The sequence below is a fragment of the Lotus japonicus genome, chromosome 3, assembly GCF_012489685.1.
Source record: "Lotus japonicus ecotype B-129 chromosome 3, LjGifu_v1.2".
NCBI classification, from domain to species: Eukaryota; Viridiplantae; Streptophyta; class Magnoliopsida; order Fabales; family Fabaceae; genus Lotus; species Lotus japonicus.
Genome location: NC_080043.1, coordinates 4,095,138 through 4,116,899, shown reverse-complemented (window position 1 = coordinate 4,116,899; position 21,762 = coordinate 4,095,138). Strand labels below are relative to the sequence as shown.

The window sequence follows — 21,762 nt, the reverse complement described above, 5'->3', positions numbered from 1 at the left end:
AACTACAAAACAAATACTAAGCATAAGCATAAGCAGTAAAATATAAAACTTATTTTAAGCGCAGTGCAATAGAAAACATCATTTGTCCTCAACATGAAATCATGGCCACACAACTACTAATCTAATTGCCATTGGCACCATTGCCATTATGGCGCTCAATCCTAACATGCAGAATGTTATTGGACCCATTAACAGTTCTGAAAAACAGCCGGTCGTGTTCGGCTAAAGAGTTGTCAGTGACAAACTTGTAAAACCCATCGCCAAGATGGCAATCAGTAATTCTTCCATTCCTCTTCCTCCAACAGAGCTTGCAAATGTACCACTCTTCATCCCCTTCATTCTTCAATAAAACAGATTGCCAGTTCTCTCTAAGGTGGCCACGGACATATGACCGTGGCAATGCCTGAAAAAAATAAAGTAAAAAGTTGCATTAGAGAGACATATACATATACTACAAGCATCTATCTAAAAAATACAAACATCGATGCTTACCACAGTCTGACCACCACCAGCAAGAGAACTAGTCACATTCTTCTCAAAGGTCTGAATTCCATTTTGAGGTTGGCCAGGTGCAGCAACTTCTTCCGCAGCCACAACCTCTTCAGCAGCCACAACCTCTTCCTCAGCCATAACCTCCTCCTCATGAACAAGCTCTTCCTCAGCCACAACCACATCCTCTTCATCATTGTCAGAACTCAAGTATATAACCTCTGGGGTTGGGGGTTTTGGAGAAGGGGAATGGGTTGGTGTTTTGTTCTTCCCTTTTTCACTATGATTTGGATACGGGAAATGCTTTTTATTTTCATCATAAATTTCAACTTTGAACCTATTCCCCCCTTCATGTATGAAAACCATATCATGATCTTTTTGAAGACCATAAAATGAAACCAATATAGGAATAGCCTCAAAAAGAATCCCTCCAGACGGCCCCACCAAAACTTTCAACTTCAAACAGTTTCCCATAGGATCAGTCAGCTGCACCTCATTCTTAATTTCGTTTTTCTTACTTTCATAAAAAACCTTTGGCAATCTCATGTTAAAATCTCCCAGAATTATAGGGATTGAAAACTTTGGGGCATTTCTACGAGAGGAAGAACCACAGGGATCCATTGCTTCACAATAAAAAAATTTAGGTAGATTAAATCACCTAAAAAATTATGAATCAAAAAATTATCCACAAGCATATGTCATACACATTACCATTGAGCCACATATGTCATAACTGTAAACAACATCTACAACAGAGAAAAACCTCAACCAAAAAACAACAGAGAAAACTCAAAGAGATTACCAACCACAAACCCTATCCCAGATCAAACCCCATATCAACAAAGATTGGATTAACCCAATAATCGAAAAACAAAACCTCAAACACTAAACCCATGGCCAAACACCGCAACAATATCAACATGCAACACAAAATCCCTAAAATCCCTAACATCAACACTCAGAACACAGAAAATAACTAACCTTGTGACAGTCGTCAGATAATGAAAGAGAAGCGACAAAAGGATCGTGCTTTACCACCCTTCACGAACAAGACACGAACACGCACCAAAGCATGTAAACAAAACAAAAAACCAAACGATTAAAACGACAAGTAAATGGAAACCGACATCAGAGACAAAACGGAAAACTTAAACTGAAACTGAAAAACGTAACGACAAAGGAGGAAGAGAGGGGAAAGGGAAAGAGTGAGACAAAACACTAAGCGGTACCTTGAAGTTCAGAGGAGAAAGGACCGGCGGAGTTGCACTGAGCTTGGTCTTTGTTTGGGAATAGTAAAGCTTCTCCGGGAAGATAAAGCTGATGCAAGGGAAGATAATTTTGGGAAGGTGAAAAGTGGAGTAGTCATTCAACTCTGACTACCTGCCACCTTGGGTTAACTTCGGTTAACTAAGGTTAACTTTAATTTCTTTTTCCCTTTTTCGGTTATTAAAAATTGAAATAACTTAAAATAAATTCCTTGCCACCTGCACCTTTCTAATTGGTCCACGTCATACCCTAACTTATTTCTGTATCATACCTGAGTAAACGTTGAGGTATCCTAGTATGCACCATACAAAAGTGATAGCGAACTAAGTCAATGCTGGTACCCACAAGCAATAAATAAAGCTGAAATTTGGAGGTTATGAAATATCTAACCGGGTAAATTCTGTGGTGCCCTGAAATTCTTTTGGATACGGTACCCCAACTAAATGAAATTGTGAAATTGAAGGGCAAAGAAAGAGAGAAGATTAGACATTTTAACTTTTGTTGGAATCTTAGACATCATGTCCGTTGTTCCAGCTCTTTTTAAGTCAGAATTTAGTGGTGGAAGTGGAAATGTATGCGATGTAAGAACAAGAGAGTTATTAATCATAATAAGGGTGAGATATGGAAATTGGTGTCTGGCGAACAACAAGATAATGAAATAATCTACTAAAATGCTCATGAATGATGGGGCTAGAGGCTTTTAGAAGTTAAAAAAATTGGAGATAAAGTGGTTTTACATCATTTAAGGTACCGTACTCTCATTTAAATTAAGGTACCACAGCAAGCACCATCTAACCGTATGAAATCGAGTCGTTAAATGTATCCAAAATCGATCTTAATTACTTTGACAAAATTGCTTGTCCTTTTGATGCAGGTGTTTTATCTAGTCCTATGGCATCCAAAAGCTACTAGTCCTATGGCATCCAGAAGCTAGCAGGCTTTGATTTCAAGTATATATATATATATAAGATTAACTATTAGTCATGACACAAACTATTGATTTTAAAAAGAAAAATAAATGTTTGTTGGACATTCGGCAACAATTCACCACCGAGTGACAAATGCGGATTCTCAAGAACCAAAAAAAATAAATATAACTATTGATATATAATGACCAAATCTGTAACTCGATCTCGATGGTTCATTCTATAAAACCCTCAAAATACAGAAGGGGCTAATAATTAACACTCACTTTATCATTATATTTTTAACATCTCTTCTTGGTAAGTGAATAAATAACACATGGTTCTTAAAGGTTGGGACCAAAAACTGGATTATTCCTAACTATTATAAATCACTAGAAGATGAAGATGAAAGATGAATTACCTTTTTGGGTTTGGTTGTTAGAGGATTAAGGTGATAATGAAAAAAAGAAAGATTTTTAGTAGGGTTGATTGTGTTTTAATTTATTTTTTTAAATTAAAAAAATTCACCGAGACTCATTAATTGACGTGGCAAGGTCACATCAGCTCCCGGAGCTCTGATGTTAACCCAATCGGTCGGGAGGAAAAATTGGGAACCAATCTCCATTTATGCAGACGAGAAACTAAAGTCATATTTATGACAAAGGTCAGGGGTCAAAAACTGGATTAAGCAAAAAGAAAAAACTCTGTCTCTAACACTACATTTGAATTTTCCTTACACACTGTGCACTAAAGGGTTAACTTGACCGCATCTTAATCTTAGTTTCCGTTACATTCGGACTCATTCCCCTCCATTCACACATAGAAACAGCAACGGTCAACTCAAGTCATCTATATACGTACTCTACCAATCAATCACCTTTTTCAAACTTCAAACCCAACATGCACCACCACTTGACACATCCACGCATATAAATAAATGGAAAAAATGGCAACAAAAATAACCACAAAGTAAGCTTCTAATTCTCTCTCACGTGATTCAGCTTCTTCTCTAGCTTAATTTTGCATTGAAGTGAACATTACGATGGCGAGTTGTACTGGTGGCGGTTACAGCAGCAGGAAGCCTGTGAGGATTGTGATTATCAGCACACAGTATGTGGAAACTGATGCGACGAGTTTTAAGTCGGTGGTGCAGAAACTTACTGGTAGGGATTCTGATTCTGATTCTGATTCTGATGATCATCAAGTTCATGTGGGTCATGCTGCTATGGAAGCTCGAAAAGCTAAGAGGAAATGGGATGATAGTCAAAGTGGACACAACAGAAGCTCCTTTTTGATAAGAGATTCTTCGTTCAAGGAGTTTGACAGGTTGCTTGGAGAGATGCAACAACTAATTACCGATGACGTACATTTGGTGATATGATTAACTTATCTTGTACTATGTTTTATGACATGCTCTTGCATTTAATTTTATTAGTCTAGTTTCAGGGTATATGCACCTAATACATGGATTATTATTTGAGTGATTATACATGGACATACACATTTCTGATGATTAGCTAGCTTCGGTCACTTTTTTTACCGTCACATAACTCTGTGTGTAAACGTCGTCGTCAGAAATGATATGTTCACTGATTATTTTCCTTATTAATTATTTGTTTGCATACGAACCTAGTTCCTACTATATACTTTTTAACTAAGAGCTCGTTTGGTACACCGTATTAAACATTATAATAAAAAATTATACAACACACTATATATGGACTTTTCCATTGTTTGATGGTCTATAACTGTCAATACGGGTCAGCCCGACCCCTATAGGTTGTCATGTCACGGGTTGGGTTAGGCCAACTCGTATTTTGACGAGTTATAAAAATATGAACCTGACCCGACTAGTTGCGGGCTAGCTCGCGGGTTGGGTGGAATAAATAAATTAAAAAAATTAATAAATGGTAAAATTGGATTTAAAAATTTGAAAATGTTATAAGAATATCCTTATAAAAATCGGTATTAACATATATAGGCAAGATGCTTGTAACTATTGCATGTCATGAAACATGTTTACAATTTTTATCAATAGTAGGTTTGAGTTAGCAATTCAAGAGACTTATTCTAAAACATTGTGCATTTATCAAATCCACTAGTCCAAGATCATAAAAATATTGCATCATTCATTTTGGGCATATCTAAATTAAGTTCAAACTCAAAATCTAACATAGTTTGACAAATCCACATCCAAATGTTGCAAAAAAAGTATTTTAAAAAAATCTAACCCGTGGGTTGATTCGCTTAACCCACGGGTTAAACGAGCCCGGTTATACTAACCCGAGGTCTCTACGTCATGAAATTTAACCAACCCAACCTGCCTACAAGCCGAGTTGGGTAGGCGGGTTGGATTGGGCTAGCCTGCAGGTTGCAACTCATATTGACAATTATAGGTGGTAACATTGTATGTATAAGCTTATTCATCAATCCACTCTTATGTATTAAAACAATAGATTATTTAATCTACCCTATAGATGATGGATAAGACATGATAAGATGTGATGTATAAGCTTCCTGAAAATATTTAATCAACCAATGCCACCGTCGCCCCCACTGTGTCGCTTCTAGAGCCACCATCGTCGCTGCTGCTATTGTTACCGCCATTGTTTTCACGATCACCACTGCTTCCACCACCCGAACTACCACTGCCACGACTGACAACACCGCCACCACAATACTATCTACCTATGCGAGCTCCATTCTTCACCTCCACCACCCTCTACAGTCATTAGAGATGGCAGGAAAACCCACACCTGCGGGGCCCGACCCGAACCCAAACCGAAATTTCAGGCGAAACCCGATTTCTTCGGGTTTGGGTTTGGGTTTGGATTTCACCCGAATTTTAAAACATGTTTGGGTTCGAGTGTGGGATTGATTAAACTCGCACCCGCACTCAAACTCAAACCCAAAGCCTTATGCATGTATCAGCCCTTATATATATTATTAAAGTTACTAAGTAGGGTTTTTTTTAACATAAAAAATTCATGAATTATGTTGTTTATCAGCTTATGTTCATGAATTATATTTTTTCCTTTGTATTGGAAAGATGATGAGGTTTAATCAGCTCATGTTCATGTTGTTCTTTTATGTACTTGTTGTTTCCGGGTTGAGATTTCAGGTTTTTTTTGCGGGTTCGGTACTCACATCGGGTTTTGGGTTTGAGTTTAAGTTTTGCACCCAAATTGGGTTTGGGTTCGGGTGTTAAGTTCTGGTGTGGGAATGGTCAAACCCGTACCCACGGGGCTCATTGCCAACCCTGACTATCATCGCCACCACCACTACCACTACCTACCGCAACAACCAACCATCTTCGTCACCACTACCACTACTGCAACAACCACATCCCTCCATCGCCACTACCACTCAACATCGCCACTGCCACCTCTACATCCACCGCCACGACTCCCACCGTCCATCATTATTATTGTCGTCGTCACCACCACCCCCCATCTTCACCATCTTCACCACCCATTTATCCCATCATCATTTTTATACTATCTATTATTATTCAATATTTTACGAAACATTAGATAATATTAACTTAAATGATATGATAAGTTATACAGTGTATGACCAAACATTGTATAATATTAAATTTTTATCAAGTCTAATCCTATCTCGCGTAATACATTTTGACATTATACTATACATCATACCAAACAGACCCTAATATTTATTTATTGATACAAAATAGAAGTTAATTATATGGAATTTTCTTTGTTTCAATCAACGATGCTATGAAAATTATTTTGTTCACATTTCTCCCTCGTGAGTTATCACGTGATGATAACCCGATCAATTGGAAGAACCCATCTTTTAAGACCATTAAACGCCCACACTTAAGGGCTTGGAGGGCGTCTCTCCCTTCTTTTTAAAACATTCATTTTTTTAAAACACATGTATCCTCTTTGAGTTAATCATGTTGGATCTGTTTGAGGTGAAGGCTTAAGGTCTCTTAAGGAGTGCGTCTTCAAAGAATTGAACTCTCGACCTTGGAGATTCAAATCACTTTAACCACTGCGACCGACACCCTTTGGGTAAAGTTATAGTGAGATCGAGGATGATACCCAGTCCAAGGCAGGGAAAAAGCTGGTGGGCTCAATGAGCATGCACTTATAAAAGACTTACATTATTTACCTCACCCTAAGAGGATTAGGAGGGCTGCAGGGGGTTTACTTGTTATTTTTCTTCACAATCAACATAATTTGTAATTAACATTAGCTAACTCAATTAATTGAATTCGTGTTCAAAAAAAAAATTATTTGAATTCAATCGGTTTTAATTTTCAAAATTTTAAATGCTAAAAGATTATCAAAGAAGAAAATTGTTAAGTTGTTAAAGATATGTAGTGAGAGTCTCCAACATAAACGTCAGTACTGCAAATTTTCTTGTCCCAGATAAAAAAAAATGTTAGTTTGTTTAACATTAACATGTATTATATGAAATATCAAAATAATTTTATTTCTTCTTAAACGTCAGAAATTTCACATTACAAAACACATAATTCACCACTGACTATTTTCTCTCCCATATATCATGTAGTACAAACATCAATTCTTACTCTATTTCTTCTTTTCATCTTTGTTTTCCACAGTCATTCCTTCCACTTTTCCTTCCGAAAGAAGGACCATAAGTTCTGCTATCTCAAACTCAGTGAGACGCTTTTCCACCATACCTTGGAGCTCTCCATAACAATCATTCAAGTCTTGATACTCAGAGCGTATAGTCACTTGCTGTTCTTTCAGGGTCTCAGCAAGCACCTTAGCCTTCTTTTCTTCCTCACGAATCTGGGCCATCACATCAGCAAGTTCTAGATTCTGTTGGTCCATGTCAAAAACGTCAGCAGAGGGGTTGCTAGTGCTACCACCTTGGGCATCATCATCAGAATTGGGCTCTATTTGAAGATACTTGGCCGCAACAGCATCCACACTTGGGTGCCCATAGGAGTAAGGCTTGTTCCCGGGGGAGAATACAACAACAGCAATTTCTGTTCCACACATGATGGATAACTCATTTGTTTTCTTGAATAAGCCGGTTCGACGCTTGGAGAATGTGACCTGCCTCGTGTTGGGGTCTTTCACAAGCTCCATCTTAATCTTCTTTCGACCCATGGTACCTTCACCTGATAACAAAAGATCAAAAGATTAGAAAAGAAGGGTTTATTGTAAAATGAACTCAGATCAACTCATAGGTGGTATGTGTTATCCTCAAACCCCTATTTATAGCTAAAGAGATTCATTGTTTCTTACACATGCTATTGCTTTCCTTTAAGGATATGGATGACTGATATGAAAGGATAAGATAAAACTAACTTTTACTAATTATTAATGGACATATTATTTAAACATTAATGATGGTTTTACTAATTAATTACACATACTAACTTTTACTTTATTTATATTGTACTCATGTTGAGAGGGGATATTTCTCAACTTTTATATATATATATATATATATATATATATATATATATATATTTCATTTTCGAATTTTTTTATCCATATCCAAAAAAATTATTTAATATATGTATATAGATATATAGCTAAAGAGATTCATTGTTTTGCTTTCTTTAATGGATATGGATGATTGATATGAAAGAATTAGATAAAACTAACTTTTACTAATTATTAATGGACATTTATTTAAATATTAATGATGGTTTTACTAATTAATTGCACATACTAACTTTTACTTTATATATACTTTTTAATTAAATATTAATGAGGGGTTATATTATTTAATAAATTACTATATTATTTCACTATATAATACTAGTTGATATAATAAATTAAACAATATAACCCATCATTAATATTTAATTAATATATTAGTGACAATACAAATTAATCATTAATGTCTATTTATATTATTAATTGTATTGTAACCAAAAAAAAATTATTAATTGTATTAAATATTAATTTTGAATCTATTATACATATAATTAAATATTAAAGTCAGCTATAAATTAACCATCAATTAGAAAAAAAACATACATTAATGACAATACCAATTTATTATAAATGTCTCTTTATATTATTAATTATAATAAATATTAATTATAAAACCTCTCATGCATATAGTTAAAATATTAATTATTAAAACTATATAAAATGTTAATTATCAATAAATATTATTTATATATAAAAACTATACTAAGTACTAAAATTGAAATAGTTAATAACACAATGTTATTTTTTTTTTTGTTACAAGGAGGGAAAAACCCCAAAAACAATAAAGCCTAACTAGCCAGCATCAAAGCTAGAGCTCGAACCAATGTCTCTAGCAAAGAATAGAGTGGCATTCACCAAATGGGAAACTATCGTTATACAATTATATTTTCTTTAATTATATTTTATAATGAAGCTTTATTATTTATTAGTCTATTTTTTAATTATAATAATTGATATTAATTGAAAAAATATAGTTATAAAGTATTATAAAAAATCTTAAACGCACCGGTATTATATGCAAGTAAAATTCATTAGAGCCCTATCTTATTAAAAATAGTAATATTTTATCGATAAATATTTTATGTTATTAGTCGCATTAAATATTAGTTATCAATATTTCAATTTCTTATAAAAATAAATATATGTCACATTTTAGATATTATAAAAATCGTACAATACACGGGTATTATATTAGAGTATAATGAAATTCATTAGAGATTTGTGTTGATAGAAATAGTAATAATTATTTTATAACTGTTTTATATTATTAATTGTATTGAAATTCATTAGGCTTGAAGTTGAATTCTCAGAAATTGGTGACAATTGGTGTAAATGTCCCTCTTGAATTGAAAGTGCGGGCAGCAGAGATTTTGAATTTTAGTAGGGGAAGCTTGCCCACTGTTTATTTGGGGATGCCTCTTGGTGGTTGTCCACAAAAATCTTCTTTTTGGAATCCAGTTGTGGAAAAATGGCCATGAAGTTGCGATCCTGGAATTCAAAATACTTATCCCTGAGTGGCCAGTTAGTTTTAATAAAATCAGTTTTGAATGAATCCCATTGTATCATACGATAGTTTTCAAGGCACCAAAAGGTGTAGTAAAGGATATGGAGAGGGTGATGAGGAGTTTTTTGTGGGGCGTGGCTGGGTCACGGAAGATTGCATGGGTTGCTTGGGAGGATATTTGTAAGGGTATACGGTTTGGAGATTTAGGTCTAGGATCCTTGGAATGGAAAAACAAAGCTCTATTGCTTCTATTGCTCAAGTGGTTTTGGAGGTTCGGAAGGGAGAAGGAAGCGCTATGGAATGTGGCGTTTAGAAGAAAATTCTTTGATTGGGAGATGCAGGCAGCTATTTCAGAGTTTTTCACGGCTGATTGAGCCTTTGATTCCAAACAATCAGCCCGACGTATTGTACTAGAAGGGGGATGTGGCACGGTATTATATCGTGAAGGGGAGGATGCCCTTATAGTATGGTTCAGTTTGCTTTGGGTTACTAGTTTATAAAGTTTCCAAGAGTAGTGAATGTAAGGCATGTGCAATGTTGGTTGTTGACGAGTCAGTAGTAGGGAACCCAAGTAGGAGTGGAATTTGAGGTATTTTGAGGAATCATAAGAGGGAGGTGCTGGGATTTTTTGCAAAGGCATCAAGGGTTTTATGGGCTTACAAAGCGGAGATACATACAATATTACAGGCCCTTCTTTTCTGCAAACAATATGGCTTTAGCACGGTTGTTGTTGAGAGCGATTCTTGGGATGGGTAAACAACGTGGAGCAGAGGCCTTGGAAATTGTATCAAATTCTACATCAAATTGATATACTAATTTCTCAGGTTAATTGTTTGGGGGTGAGACATATTTGCGAGAGGGAAATGTGGAAGCCTATTATTTGGCAAAGTTGGGGAGAGACAGTTCTGTGGAGGTGTGTAGTGTTGTTGAAGGTGGGATTTAAGGGAAGGTCATGTGTGCAATGGGAGAGGGGATTTCATTTGGTTTGGTTTTAAAGTTGGTTTTCTTTGGCAAAACAGAAGATTGATGACATGTGATGCGTTTGGTAGGTGTTGTTTGCTGTGTGAATTTTCATGAGATAACTAACAAAATGACCTACAAATTTTATCAAGATAAAAAAACCAGAAAAATTGTATCTGTGAAGGCAATGAAAGGTGGAATATGAGGATAAGCTAGTGTTTGACAAAGGAGCATTTCTTACTTGCTACTGCAAGCTCGACAAAATCATATTGTAGATCAAAGAATGGAAATCAAGGATATGGCAAGGGGACCTCCCCACTATATAAATCAGTAAAAAAAATCTTAATCTTATTAGCCAACTTTAACAGCCCTATTCCCAACATGCCCGCTACTAACCAAATTCTTAATCCAAAAAAATCGGACAACCAGCGCGTACTGCCTAAGAACCAAAATGAGCTTCTGAACTACAAGGTATGGGGTTGGTCCCCTAAACCTAGCAAACTCTGTTTAGAGAAATTTCCTTCCCTAAACACGAGTGTTCAGTACTACAGTAGTACCGAAGATTTGCTCACTCTTTACCAAGACAACCTAAACAGGTACTATTCCAATGACTAGACATTTTGATTCTACCCTTGCCATTTCTATTAAACGATAGCTAGCTGAAGCATTTAACTCCACTAAATTCCTCTTGACTTCCCCGCTACACACACCTTTTCCAGCCCTAAAATTCAAACATAGAGGCATACTGAATTTCAAAGTTTAAAACTAATTAAAGTATGATCAGTGCTTGATCATAACCATAAAATACTTTAAACTGGCCTAATAAATCTTTCGATGGAGACTGGTGCATAGAAAGTTTAACTTAGAGCAGATAACACATGCTCTTCGAATAAAAAGTAACTGCGGGGAATGAAAATATCAAAATGTTGAAACAAAGGGAAGTTTCACCACCCTTCCAGAAAAGTCACAACTGGAAAGTTGAGCAAATCGCCAGTGCAAGTCTTGGATCACATTGATCAGCTAATGTGCTGTTGTTGGGCGAGGAACCCTTGGCCTCACAGGTGTCTTTGAAGGGCTAACCCTACAGGACAAAAAAAAAATTCATTAACGTTAATTTAGTTGAAATTTGCATAGCAAAAATAATCCTCCACCGAAGGGGCCAAACCTGACTGGCTGGGTTCCCAAGAGCATCCCACTGCAACTTAGGGCAATAATGGCACTTTCTGCCTGTTCAAGAAAAAAGAAATAACCAGTCAAGATAATGGTTTGCTCTTATGATAGTTAACATAACAATGCTAGCACTAGCAACATCACAATCTTTCTTGGGGCTTTATGTAATCATTCTTGAGTCTGACCAAAACAAAAGAGCACAAAAACAAACTACTGATGATTACATATGGCAATCAAAGTTTCGTCTATCTAAGAAAATAACTGAGCTTGATTAATTCATCCTTATTCTTAGGAAGAAATGTCACAAATATTTGTTGATATAATTAACAACTGCAATTTTCATTCGACTAACAAGCCCAGGAAAGGTCATAAATCGTTATAACCTATCTGCACCACACATAAAGTAGTACTCCCTTGGTTTTCACCCTAGTCATTATCTACTTTTATTTCCGGAATCAGCTGACCCCGCGACCACCTAGAAGAATTAGTTTTGACTTGCATCAATCTCACCAGATCAAGTACTAAAGGTTGTCTCTTCTGCCCATGGATTTAGAAAAAGTTCGAAAGGTTGACCTATTCATCAACCCAGATAATTCGTCAAGACACTCATTAGTTTTCCTTTTTCTAAAGGGTATATTTGTAACAATAATTTGTCAAGACGCTCATTAGGCTGAGGGGGAGAGTTAGAAATGAAGAAGATATCTTATAATATCTTGATCATATCTAATTAAGGTAATTTAGATTATTCATTAAACTGGTTACTTTATTTTCTTATTTATATTGCTTTGCTTCCTTATTTAATTAGCACTAGGAGTCTTAATTAGTTTCCTTAATTAACTAGAACTAGGAGTCTACCCATTACTATAAATATGAGCAAGATTACAACCAATAATATTATAACAAAATTCAATGTGTTCCTTTTTCCTATTTCAATATTTAAAAGACTAAATCCTATAATTTCATGAACAATCTCTCACGCCCAGGACTGGCATCTAGAACATGAAGTTTGCAGGATTGGACATTTGTGGGGTAATCCAATTATGAGTTGCTCTAATAAATGGATCTAGGATAGGCTCTAACACCATCTCAACATTTGGACATTTGAGTTGCTCTACGATATACAAGAACTTACTTGGTCATTCTCAAGTAAATGAGACCTTAACAAACACCCTTCACACCCAAAACTGGATATTTGGAGCGGAAAGTTTGCAGGACTAGACATCCGTGGTTGGTCCAAGAAACAGATCCAAGATAAGCTCTAATACCATCTTATAATTTGAGATAGCTTAAGAGCTTAACTCTACCCCAAAACCCTTTATAAAAACTATTTTAGACATATCTCTATTCAATGTGGGACCTTAACACACCCGGTGTCAGACATCTGGAATGTGAAGATTATAGAACTGGACATCTGTGGGTGACCAAATAAACGTATCTAGAATAGACTCTGATACAATCTTAAAATTTGGGCTAAGCCTAACTTTACCTCATAGCTAGCTCGTAAGTTGAGGATTGCCAAAGCCTTTATAAGCTCAACTTTGGCCATATATCTAATCAATGTAAGATCTAAACAAGTAAAACAATAAACATCAAGGCAAGAAACCCAAACTGATAGAGGAAACATAAGTTACACTAATTAAGGACAAATAGAGGCCCATGTAATGTGTAACTAATATAGGTGGAGCTCATTGAACAAGTACAGTTATTCTTATTAATTAAAAAACCTAATTGCAGCAAACTATGGAAGCATTGCATGTTGTTATAATCAAGACTTACTATTGCAAATTCCACGAAAGCAATTCGAGTTGAATGCACATGATCTCCCAAGAGCCGTATGCGAGTAACCTGTAAAATAGGAAGTTAATGTAAACCACCTTTGCTTTTTTGGTACTAGATACTGATACAGCTTAAGCGAGGCCACACCACAAATTAAGCACAAGGTTAATAGGTACTTGTTCAGAAAATAGGCTAGAATTGATATAAATGACAAAAATTCATAGTGTATCAATATGAATCTTGAGAGTATCTCTCGAGTCTCGACCAAAGAATTTTCAGAGTCCTGGTTCTCCCTCGAAACTTATCTCAGCAACCTAAATTTATTCCAATCTTCCCTCTCACAAAGGTAGCACGCCTAGGAGGCCAGGGAGTGGGACTAGGAAAGGAATGTTCAATCACGGGGGGGTTCAATACCCATCCCTGATATTTGTAAGTAAACTCCTATCCAAGTGAGTTACAGTACATGCCAGCCACCATTTAGCATCTCAAATAAATATGTTCTAGGGTTTTGTAACAATCAATTTGGTCTTACCTCACCACAAGATATTTCAAAAAAATTCTTCACTTCAGCCTGAGAAACCTGCACTCACATATTTGAGAAAAGTAACATGTTAAGACATTCAACTTGGACACCCATCTATGCAAACTAAAGACGCAGCACGCGAAAAGGGATAAAATAAAATCACCAATTCATGGGGCTCCTTGAGGAGTAGTTATCTTTGGTTTGGGTTGTTTTTTATTGTCATTGTTAGTTTCGTTGTTATTTTCCTTCTTAGGAGTGTGCAGAGGCGTTCTAGGGTTGCCTCTCCTGGTTTTTTTTTTCGTGCTTTGGTTCGTGCATGACTTGATGTAACGTTTACCATATGAGAGGGTTGGTCTCCTATCTATTATCTTCATTAAACAAAAGCTGTGCTTTCAAAAAAAAAAGTTCAGTCATCAATTATTCCTAAAAAAGAAATATATCCTGAAATGTTTCCTATTTGTGATTTACTATAAAATGATGAAATGTCTTTTTATCAATATTTGTACAGTGTCATATCTATCATCTTCATTAAATAAAAGTTGCGCTTTCAAAAAAAATAGTTCAGTCATCAATTATTCCCAAGAAAGAAATGTTTCCTGAAATGATTCCTTTTTGTGATTTCCTATAAAATGATGAAATACCTTTTTATCAATATTTGTACAGTAGACAGTCCTGGAACACATTTCACGCTCATCATCTGACTGCATAATGCAAAATATAGAGAACAGTTTAATAGATTGAAAAGATTTTGAACCATAACTTCTTGCATTACCCAAATAGGCAAATACACATTTGAAAGGAATAGAAAGTATTCGTACCCTAGGAAGGAATGTAGGATTCACAGGAAGAATAGCAGTTTTTGAAGGAAGCACCCTGACTGGATAGTATCCAAGGACAGTGCCACTGAGATTTAAAGCTGCCCTTGCACCATCTGTTGACACAAATTTCCGTCAAAATGCATAATAACAGTTGAAGAAATTCAAGTCTCCGGTGCGTGTGTGCCACATGTCTTCAGGGCTAAGTCAAGGATAGTTGGATTAGCACAACAAAAACTTACACTCATCTGCGAACTCCACAAATGCAAAACGGAGAACTGAATGTGGATCACCACAAATTCGACAATCAATTACCTTCAACAAATCAAGTGATTTAATAAGATGTCATAATTTAGGTGATTATTCGGAATAAATAATCAACTTTAAATCCTAGATATGCCCTGAAAGGAAGTTATACGAGAAACATAAAAGTGCATCAGATAATAGGTTGACAAAATGACTCAAACCAATCAAGAAAAATATATTTGGAGCTCAGTTCAGAAGGTCAGCAAAAGCAATAAATAATTCAGATTCGGATGAACAGATTCACAGTGAGCACTCAAGCAACAATCTTAGTTAGATAATATATTAAATTTCAGATTCAAATATCTGTGAAGTTTACTACAGTTGACTTCGTACCAGTCCCATAATGCTTCTATATCAGGGTCAGGATAATTAAACAAGTTTAAGGAATATAAACATATAATTACCAGCATACAAACACTCACAAAATGGAAGGCAATGTCCATTTTCAAGTCACTGAACCAGGTCGCATGATATTTCATAATGCATCCACAGGATAATAGTGAAAAGCATAAAACATTGTTCCAGAACGGAAAAAAATTAAGACATTGCAATCGAACACCCTAGTTTACATTTATCCAAGCATTGTACTAATTTCCCCTCACTTAGTGGGATAAGGATTTTGTCGTTGTTGTATTAATTTCTACATCATTACAAACTTATAAAGAAATGGCTAACTAAGGTACTAATCAAGCACAAGACTTACTGATCCACAAGTGGTGAATAAGGCAGCAAGCCGCTCCTCAGTTACCTACACCAAGGCAAGAGACTGTTCAAATAATGCCGTTTTTCAATAATGGGAATGGAACTCAAAACAATCAACATCCTCTTCAACAGAAATCATTCAACCCATTCTCACTTACATGCTGATCAATATCAGAAACATAAACCGTTCTTCTAACGCTGTCTTCTCTCTGAGCCTTAAGTACTCTTCCAGTAAATCTCCTTCCCCCTTGGTTAAAATTGTTTCTTCTCTGCAAGATGACAAAAGTATAAAAGTTTCATTAAACACAAAGAATTATGGCAACAACATTCATGATTAACCTCCACATGAAAATGCTATTTCAAAGATATCACCGTTACTCTTCAACAGAAACCACACTCCTCGCTTACTGTATAAAATCTCACAGATAACCTACACCATCTAGTTAATTCAAAGGATATATGAAAACTAACAAAATTGATTCAACAATGACAACCAAAGAACTACCAACCATGCACATCAAAGAGGAAAACCACAAAAATTTTAGATAAAAAAACTGTCACAGGGTTAAGTTTTCCATGAAGTGATATCATTGATCACAATCAAAATGCATCAAAAATAACATATATCAGCAAAGTAAATAGACACAGCATCACTATATTCAGCTATCATGCATACTAAGTACAATAACAAACCCCCCATTTTCCAGCTGCACAGACACAAGCACAATCAAACAATGAGAACTGACAATGAAAACAAAAGAACTACAAATCATGCACATAAGAAATGCAAAAATAAAACATCAAAGAGGAATACCACACAAATTTTAACCCTAGATAAAAAAACTGTCACAGGGTCAAATTTTCCATGAAGCGATATCATTGATCACAATCAAAATGCATCACAAATCAAATATATCAGCAAAGTAAATAAACACAGGATCACTATATTCAGCTATCATGCATACTAAGTACAATAACAAAAACCCTATTTTCCAGCTGCACAGACACAAGCAAAATCAAACAATGAGAATTGACAATTCGATCGAACGAAAGACAAACAAACCATACCCTTCGATTGTTCGCGTTCGGGTACTGATCATCAGCTAAGGGCTTGTTGTTGTTGTTGTTGACCAGAAATGGGTTAGGTGACCACTGATTAAAGCCCTGATGAAGGTGATCACGGTGGGCAGCAGCAGCATAGGATGAAGGGATAAACTCCTCAGCCAAAGGATTCAACTTGGTGAAAATGTCAACAAGTTTCTGCATGTTGAATTCAGAATCCAGGTTTGGTTTTGAGTCCAATTTGCTGCCAGTAGCAGCAGCAGCAGCAGCATCAGCAGAGGAAGGAATCTCAGTAGCCGCAGCCATGGTGGAATCTCAACCAAACACAACAAAACCCCAACAACAATTTTACAATATATAGCCTCAGAAAAAGGGAAAGATTTATTTTTTTTCACAAAAATGGAAAATTGTTCAGATTCCCAAATTCATCAGAAACAAAGAAAATTGGGGGAAAGAAACCAAAAAAAAAAAGATTTGATTTTTACATCAAATTAGGGTCCCCTTTAACGGGGAATAAGGGAAACGCGATGAATGCAATTCGTTGGAGGATGATGATGAAGAAAAAAATAGTAGATCACAAAAAGGGAGAAAATTAGGGTTTTGGAAAGGGGTGATCAGACAGGATGGGCCACGAGTGTGGTGAGTTATACGAGTGAGTGAGTGCGTGAAGATAGTGACTGAAAGAGGAGAGTGGAGAGAGATGATCTTTGAAATTGCAATCAAGACAACCCTCACTCTCTTGAAAGTTAAAACCCCACATTAATTGTAGTGAATACCACCTCCGTTTTGTTTGTTGAGTTAAAGTTTTTTTTAAAAGGTATCTCACACCCGAAAATACCTCCAGACATTTGGGCAGGACATTAGTGACATGTTGGGGAGGCTAGTAGATCGCCTACTCCTAGTAGGAGCGATGATGATCTCCCCGAAGAACTGTGACACTCGGGGCCGATGAGGGAGGAGAGTGACCGACTAGGCGAAGGAAAACATGACTGAACTAATGTCGCACATCAAAAAATATATTTCGAGACTGTATAGGTATGAGACTATACAGTTAAGAAGGGCATATAAGTTTTGTTTTGTACTACTCATAACAAGAAACATCTTCTTTTTTGGAGTTCAATTCATAAGAACGACCCGTGAGTTATCGTGAGGCTAATTGTGGGATCTGAATGTTACAGAAAAATTGCCCACCAACTAAGTTTTTACCAGGATGTGAGAGTTAAAAACTCCAAACCTAAAAACAAAATTGTGTCAGCTCTCATGTTGCCTCCTTATAATTTTATGTATCGTGTTCAAGTTTGCATTAGGACAAGAGTTTTACCTGAAGTTAGTCCTTTTTCAAGGACTGATTTGATGATAAAAAAATTATATTTATTCAAACTTATTTAGTGTAAAGATTGACATGAAAAGGTTTGATATTAGGATTGAAAATGACACCTTCCATTGTCATATTTAAAGTAAAAAACACGTATCCACTTTTTGTTTCTTTTTTACTTTGGTGAATATATATATATATATATATATATATATATATATATATATATATGGCACGAAAGAAGACAACAGAGTTATGCTTTGTTTGGTTAGGATAGAAAAAATTAGAAAATAAAGTAAATCTTATAAATTTTTTGGTATCATAGAAAAAGAAGAGAAAGTGAACAGAACAAATAATACAGAAAAAAAAGAGAAAAAATTACTTGTTTGTATTAAAAGAATTTTGGCAAGCAAAACTAATTCTAACAGTTTAGACTGCAAGTAAAGTGGTGGTCGTGAAAAAAAACACTTATTATTGAATTAATTAATTAAAATTTATTTAAAATAAGTAGTGTAAAATTACACCTAAAATGGTGCATATTAAAAAGAGTCTAATTATAAGAGCCAAGCCTTAGGCTAAATAAACTTCCTCTCTAGTCACCTCCGGCCCAACTCAATTCTCTTATGATAATGAATAGTAGGAAACAAAGCTTTGAAACATACTTGGACTTTCCCTTTAAGAGTAGCATCATCTCTACGACTCTACACCATGACGGCATGACCCATTTGGAAGGTTAATGAGGTGAATATGATTGTGGATATATTAAATTTGGTAGTATGCAACATAGTTTCTCTATCTGGAAAATATGAACACAACATTTAGTCCTTTACCTTCTTTCTATCTATTTTGTTTAACTCATCCTCAACTTCGATAGCCTATTTCTTATAAGGTTAATTATGATAAAATCGAGCTAAGAGTGCAATGATTTATGTTTATTTTAGACACGTTTATGAAAAAGTAACTTTTTAGGCTAATTTTGTAAAATCCAGTTGTAAAAGCGCATTAATTTTATGTCCATAATCGAAGTTAGAATTTATAGCTTCAATCTCAATTGATTTTGAAGTTAGAACTAATTGTAAATGAAAACATTATTTAAACTCACAAAAACTCATCCTGGCCATCATCAATACTCTTACTCAACTCAATACATGTACGAAAACTTTAAAATGGCCCATAAAAAAGAACAAAATATATTTTGCACAGTTTTTCAAAAACAATCGTTGAATGTTTTTATCACGTATTGACCCTGTTAAGCAAGAATCCAAAACGTTTTCCAAAACTCTGGACCCAAGAAGTGAAAACAACCAACAAAACTTGTATGCAAATTAAATCTCAAGCTTAGAATTCTCACGATTCTACCACATTCAAGCAATGTCATTATTATTATGTAAGCAAGGAAAGTAGCATCAGGGTAACTTTATCTGTATATCGGCCCTTGAAGTAATGAATGTTGAAAATGAACATATAGTACTGATAACAAAAGAATCAAAATTGAGCACTTGAGAAGGGAAATGAATTTCTCCAGTTGTTCAGCTAACCAAAACCTCACTTCTCCTTTGGTAACCTGAATGAAAATAGTAAAAGATTAGTCGATTCAAAGAAATCAAAACCAGCAAACCCCAAACATTTTCAATAACTCTGCTACTTCTTTTTTAATGGCTTTTATCAATGTTATAGATATGGCCTTTACCATTGCATTTGGTCTTCAATACACTTCTATTCGGTGGACTGAAAGCACAGACAGTGATGTAAGTAAAGGCATAGCAGGATTAGCAGCAATAAACAGGTAAATAAATTGAGAGAGAACCATAAGAGTAAAGAGATACCTAGTCCAAACCATTAAAGTAAGCATGTCCCAGAGCAGCCTCAGCAGAAATCCGAGTATCTGGGTCCAGGGTAAGCATCCTCTGCAAAGCAAAAGAAACTGGGCATTAAAGAGAGAATTTAAAATATTATGGGCAAGGCATAACAGTTTTCTTTCAACCTTTTTAATACAAATTATGACTCACATAATGACATAATCTATAACTTACTTTCCCTGCTTGAAAAATACTAGCAATTATAATTTAAGATTTGCAAAATCATTTGTTTACAACCAGGATAAAATATGCAGAAGCTTGAAGAAAGGAAATGAATTCAATTGATAATTGTGAATGTGTGATACAAAGTTATTTATATAGTTGAATTCAATTGATAATTGTGAACTAGTCTATAGAGTAACTAACAACCGCAACTCAACTGAAGTTAGTTTCGCATTAACTGAACTAATTAAACTAACATCACTAACTCTCTGATTATTACATGGTGTTAACCAGAAAGCCCTTAAAAGAGTAGGAGAAAAAGATAATCATAAACAAGAGAAAATTAACAAAGGAACTGTTTTGTAAGAACTACAAATGTAATTCATGCTAGTCTTTAAATATAGGGACTCTAATGTATCCTATGCATTAATGGCTAATTTAACTTACAGAGTCCATGACTAATGTATCCTATGCATATATGATTCTTGTTGCATAAAACATGAACTACAGAGTCCATGGTGGAAGTTTTGCATTCCCCTGAACTACTGTGTTCATTATAAAATAGTTCTGGATAAATTTTTCCACAAGCACTTAAAACAAAAAAGAAAACATAATATAATAATAACCATCTGCACAAGTTGAAATGAAACACTATATCTTTACTTTTTCAAACGAGGAAGCAAATGAAACTTACAGTAAGAAGATCAAGGCCATCTGGGCCAACAGCTTCAAAAATCATTGGCAGGTTCTGCACATAGCAGGGAGATACGTAAGCTTTCATAGCAGCCCAGGATTCTATAACAGGAAAATATAATTAGTGAAGTGAAAAAATTTAGTACCATTGTATCATATTTGCCATATTTTGGATAGTCAATAAATCTAGAGACTCCTGGCCAGGTTGCCTCTGTAGGGGTACCTAACACTCTTTGATCGTAAGAAAATATTTGTTAGTTCTATTGCAAACAAAGAGAGCTAATAATTGGTTTATATCTCAACTTAATACCTGAATATCGCCTCTAATTCATTTTGGCAAGCATAAAGAGTTTCAAATATTGGATTTCCAATAATCATCTCACCAAATATGCAGCCCACAGACCACAAATCAGCTGGGGTTGAATATGGACCGTCAAACAAGATTTCAGGTGCCGTATAAAAGCGAGTTCCCATCTGACAAAAATAAGAGACCTTTGTGAAGTGTACAATACCAACAAGCGTTATCGTTTTTACTAGAGCTTTTATATGAAAATTGTCAAATAACATAAAAGTAAACATGTATAATTGACACAGGGAAAAGGATTCATGGACATCTCCATAAAGTGTAAAAAAGATACGGAAGACAAGTGATTAAATAATGGATAATATAATATATATATATGATGTGATATAATAAGAATATAAATTAAATATAGAGAGGTTGGTTTTGACTATATCCTTAAATCTCATTTTCGGTTTCAGCAATGAGATTGTGTTATTATTAATTAAAAATCACTCAATT

General features: G+C 35.2%; 4 protein-coding genes across 4 annotated transcripts; 1 reads left to right on the top strand and 3 right to left on the bottom strand.

Annotated features, from left to right (window-relative positions):
* Positions 1-3,702: 3,702 nt before the first annotated feature.
* LOC130742716 (VQ motif-containing protein 10-like) lies at positions 3,703-4,041 on the top strand. The gene has a single exon (XM_057594820.1). The coding sequence runs from the start codon at positions 3,703-3,705 to the stop codon at positions 4,039-4,041; it is 339 nt and encodes a 112-aa protein (XP_057450803.1).
* A 3,184-nt stretch (positions 4,042-7,225) lies between these two features.
* Positions 7,226-7,774, bottom strand: LOC130742710 (agamous-like MADS-box protein AGL29). The gene has a single exon (XM_057594810.1). It carries the CDS (start codon positions 7,772-7,774, stop codon positions 7,226-7,228), a length of 549 nt encoding a protein of 182 aa, XP_057450793.1.
* A 3,549-nt stretch (positions 7,775-11,323) lies between these two features.
* On the bottom strand, positions 11,324-17,673 carry LOC130747862 (polyadenylate-binding protein-interacting protein 9-like). Its single transcript, XM_057600912.1, has 10 exons — positions 16,938-17,673; positions 16,028-16,138; positions 15,871-15,915; positions 15,104-15,176; positions 14,865-14,977; positions 14,688-14,747; positions 14,056-14,103; positions 13,524-13,592; positions 11,743-11,804; positions 11,324-11,658 (listed from the first exon to the last, which is right to left on the bottom strand). The coding sequence occupies exons 1-10, from the start codon at positions 17,235-17,237 to the stop codon at positions 11,598-11,600; spliced, it is 942 nt and encodes a 313-aa protein (XP_057456895.1). The 5' UTR covers positions 17,238-17,673; the 3' UTR covers positions 11,324-11,597.
* Positions 17,674-19,610: 1,937 nt separating this feature from the next.
* Positions 19,611-21,468, bottom strand: LOC130749281 (uncharacterized). The gene is made up of 6 exons (XM_057602610.1): positions 21,271-21,468; positions 21,107-21,191; positions 20,962-21,015; positions 20,073-20,153; positions 19,937-19,974; positions 19,611-19,810 (listed from the first exon to the last, which is right to left on the bottom strand). The coding sequence occupies exons 1-4, from the start codon at positions 21,432-21,434 to the stop codon at positions 20,073-20,075; spliced, it is 384 nt and encodes a 127-aa protein (XP_057458593.1). The 5' UTR covers positions 21,435-21,468; the 3' UTR covers positions 19,611-19,810; positions 19,937-19,974.
* Between the last annotated feature and the right edge of the window lie 294 nt (positions 21,469-21,762).

Excerpts from the sequence above, each read along its gene's own strand:
- LOC130742716 (XM_057594820.1), top strand. The coding sequence starts at position 3,703 with ATGGCGAGTTGTACTGGTGGCGGTTACAGCAGCAGGAAGCCTGTGAGG.
- LOC130742710 (XM_057594810.1), bottom strand. The coding sequence starts at position 7,774 with ATGGGTCGAAAGAAGATTAAGATGGAGCTTGTGAAAGACCCCAACACG.
- LOC130747862 (XM_057600912.1), bottom strand. The coding sequence starts at position 17,237 with ATGGCTGCGGCTACTGAGATTCCTTCCTCTGCTGATGCTGCTGCTGCT. Across the intron at positions 15,177-15,870 it reads TATTCACCACTTGTGGATCA|GTAATTGATTGTCGAATTTG; the intron begins GTAAGTCTTGTG and ends GATTTGTTGAAG. Across the intron at positions 14,978-15,103 it reads TGTGGAGTTCGCAGATGAGT|ATGGTGCAAGGGCAGCTTTA; the intron begins GTAAGTTTTTGT and ends TTGTGTCAACAG.
- LOC130749281 (XM_057602610.1), bottom strand. The coding sequence starts at position 21,434 with ATGGGAACTCGCTTTTATACGGCACCTGAAATCTTGTTTGACGGTCCA. Across the intron at positions 21,192-21,270 it reads GAATTAGAGGCGATATTCAG|AGTGTTAGGTACCCCTACAG; the intron begins GTATTAAGTTGA and ends TTACGATCAAAG. Across the intron at positions 20,154-20,961 it reads ATGGCCTTGATCTTCTTACT|AGGATGCTTACCCTGGACCC; the intron begins GTAAGTTTCATT and ends TTTGCTTTGCAG.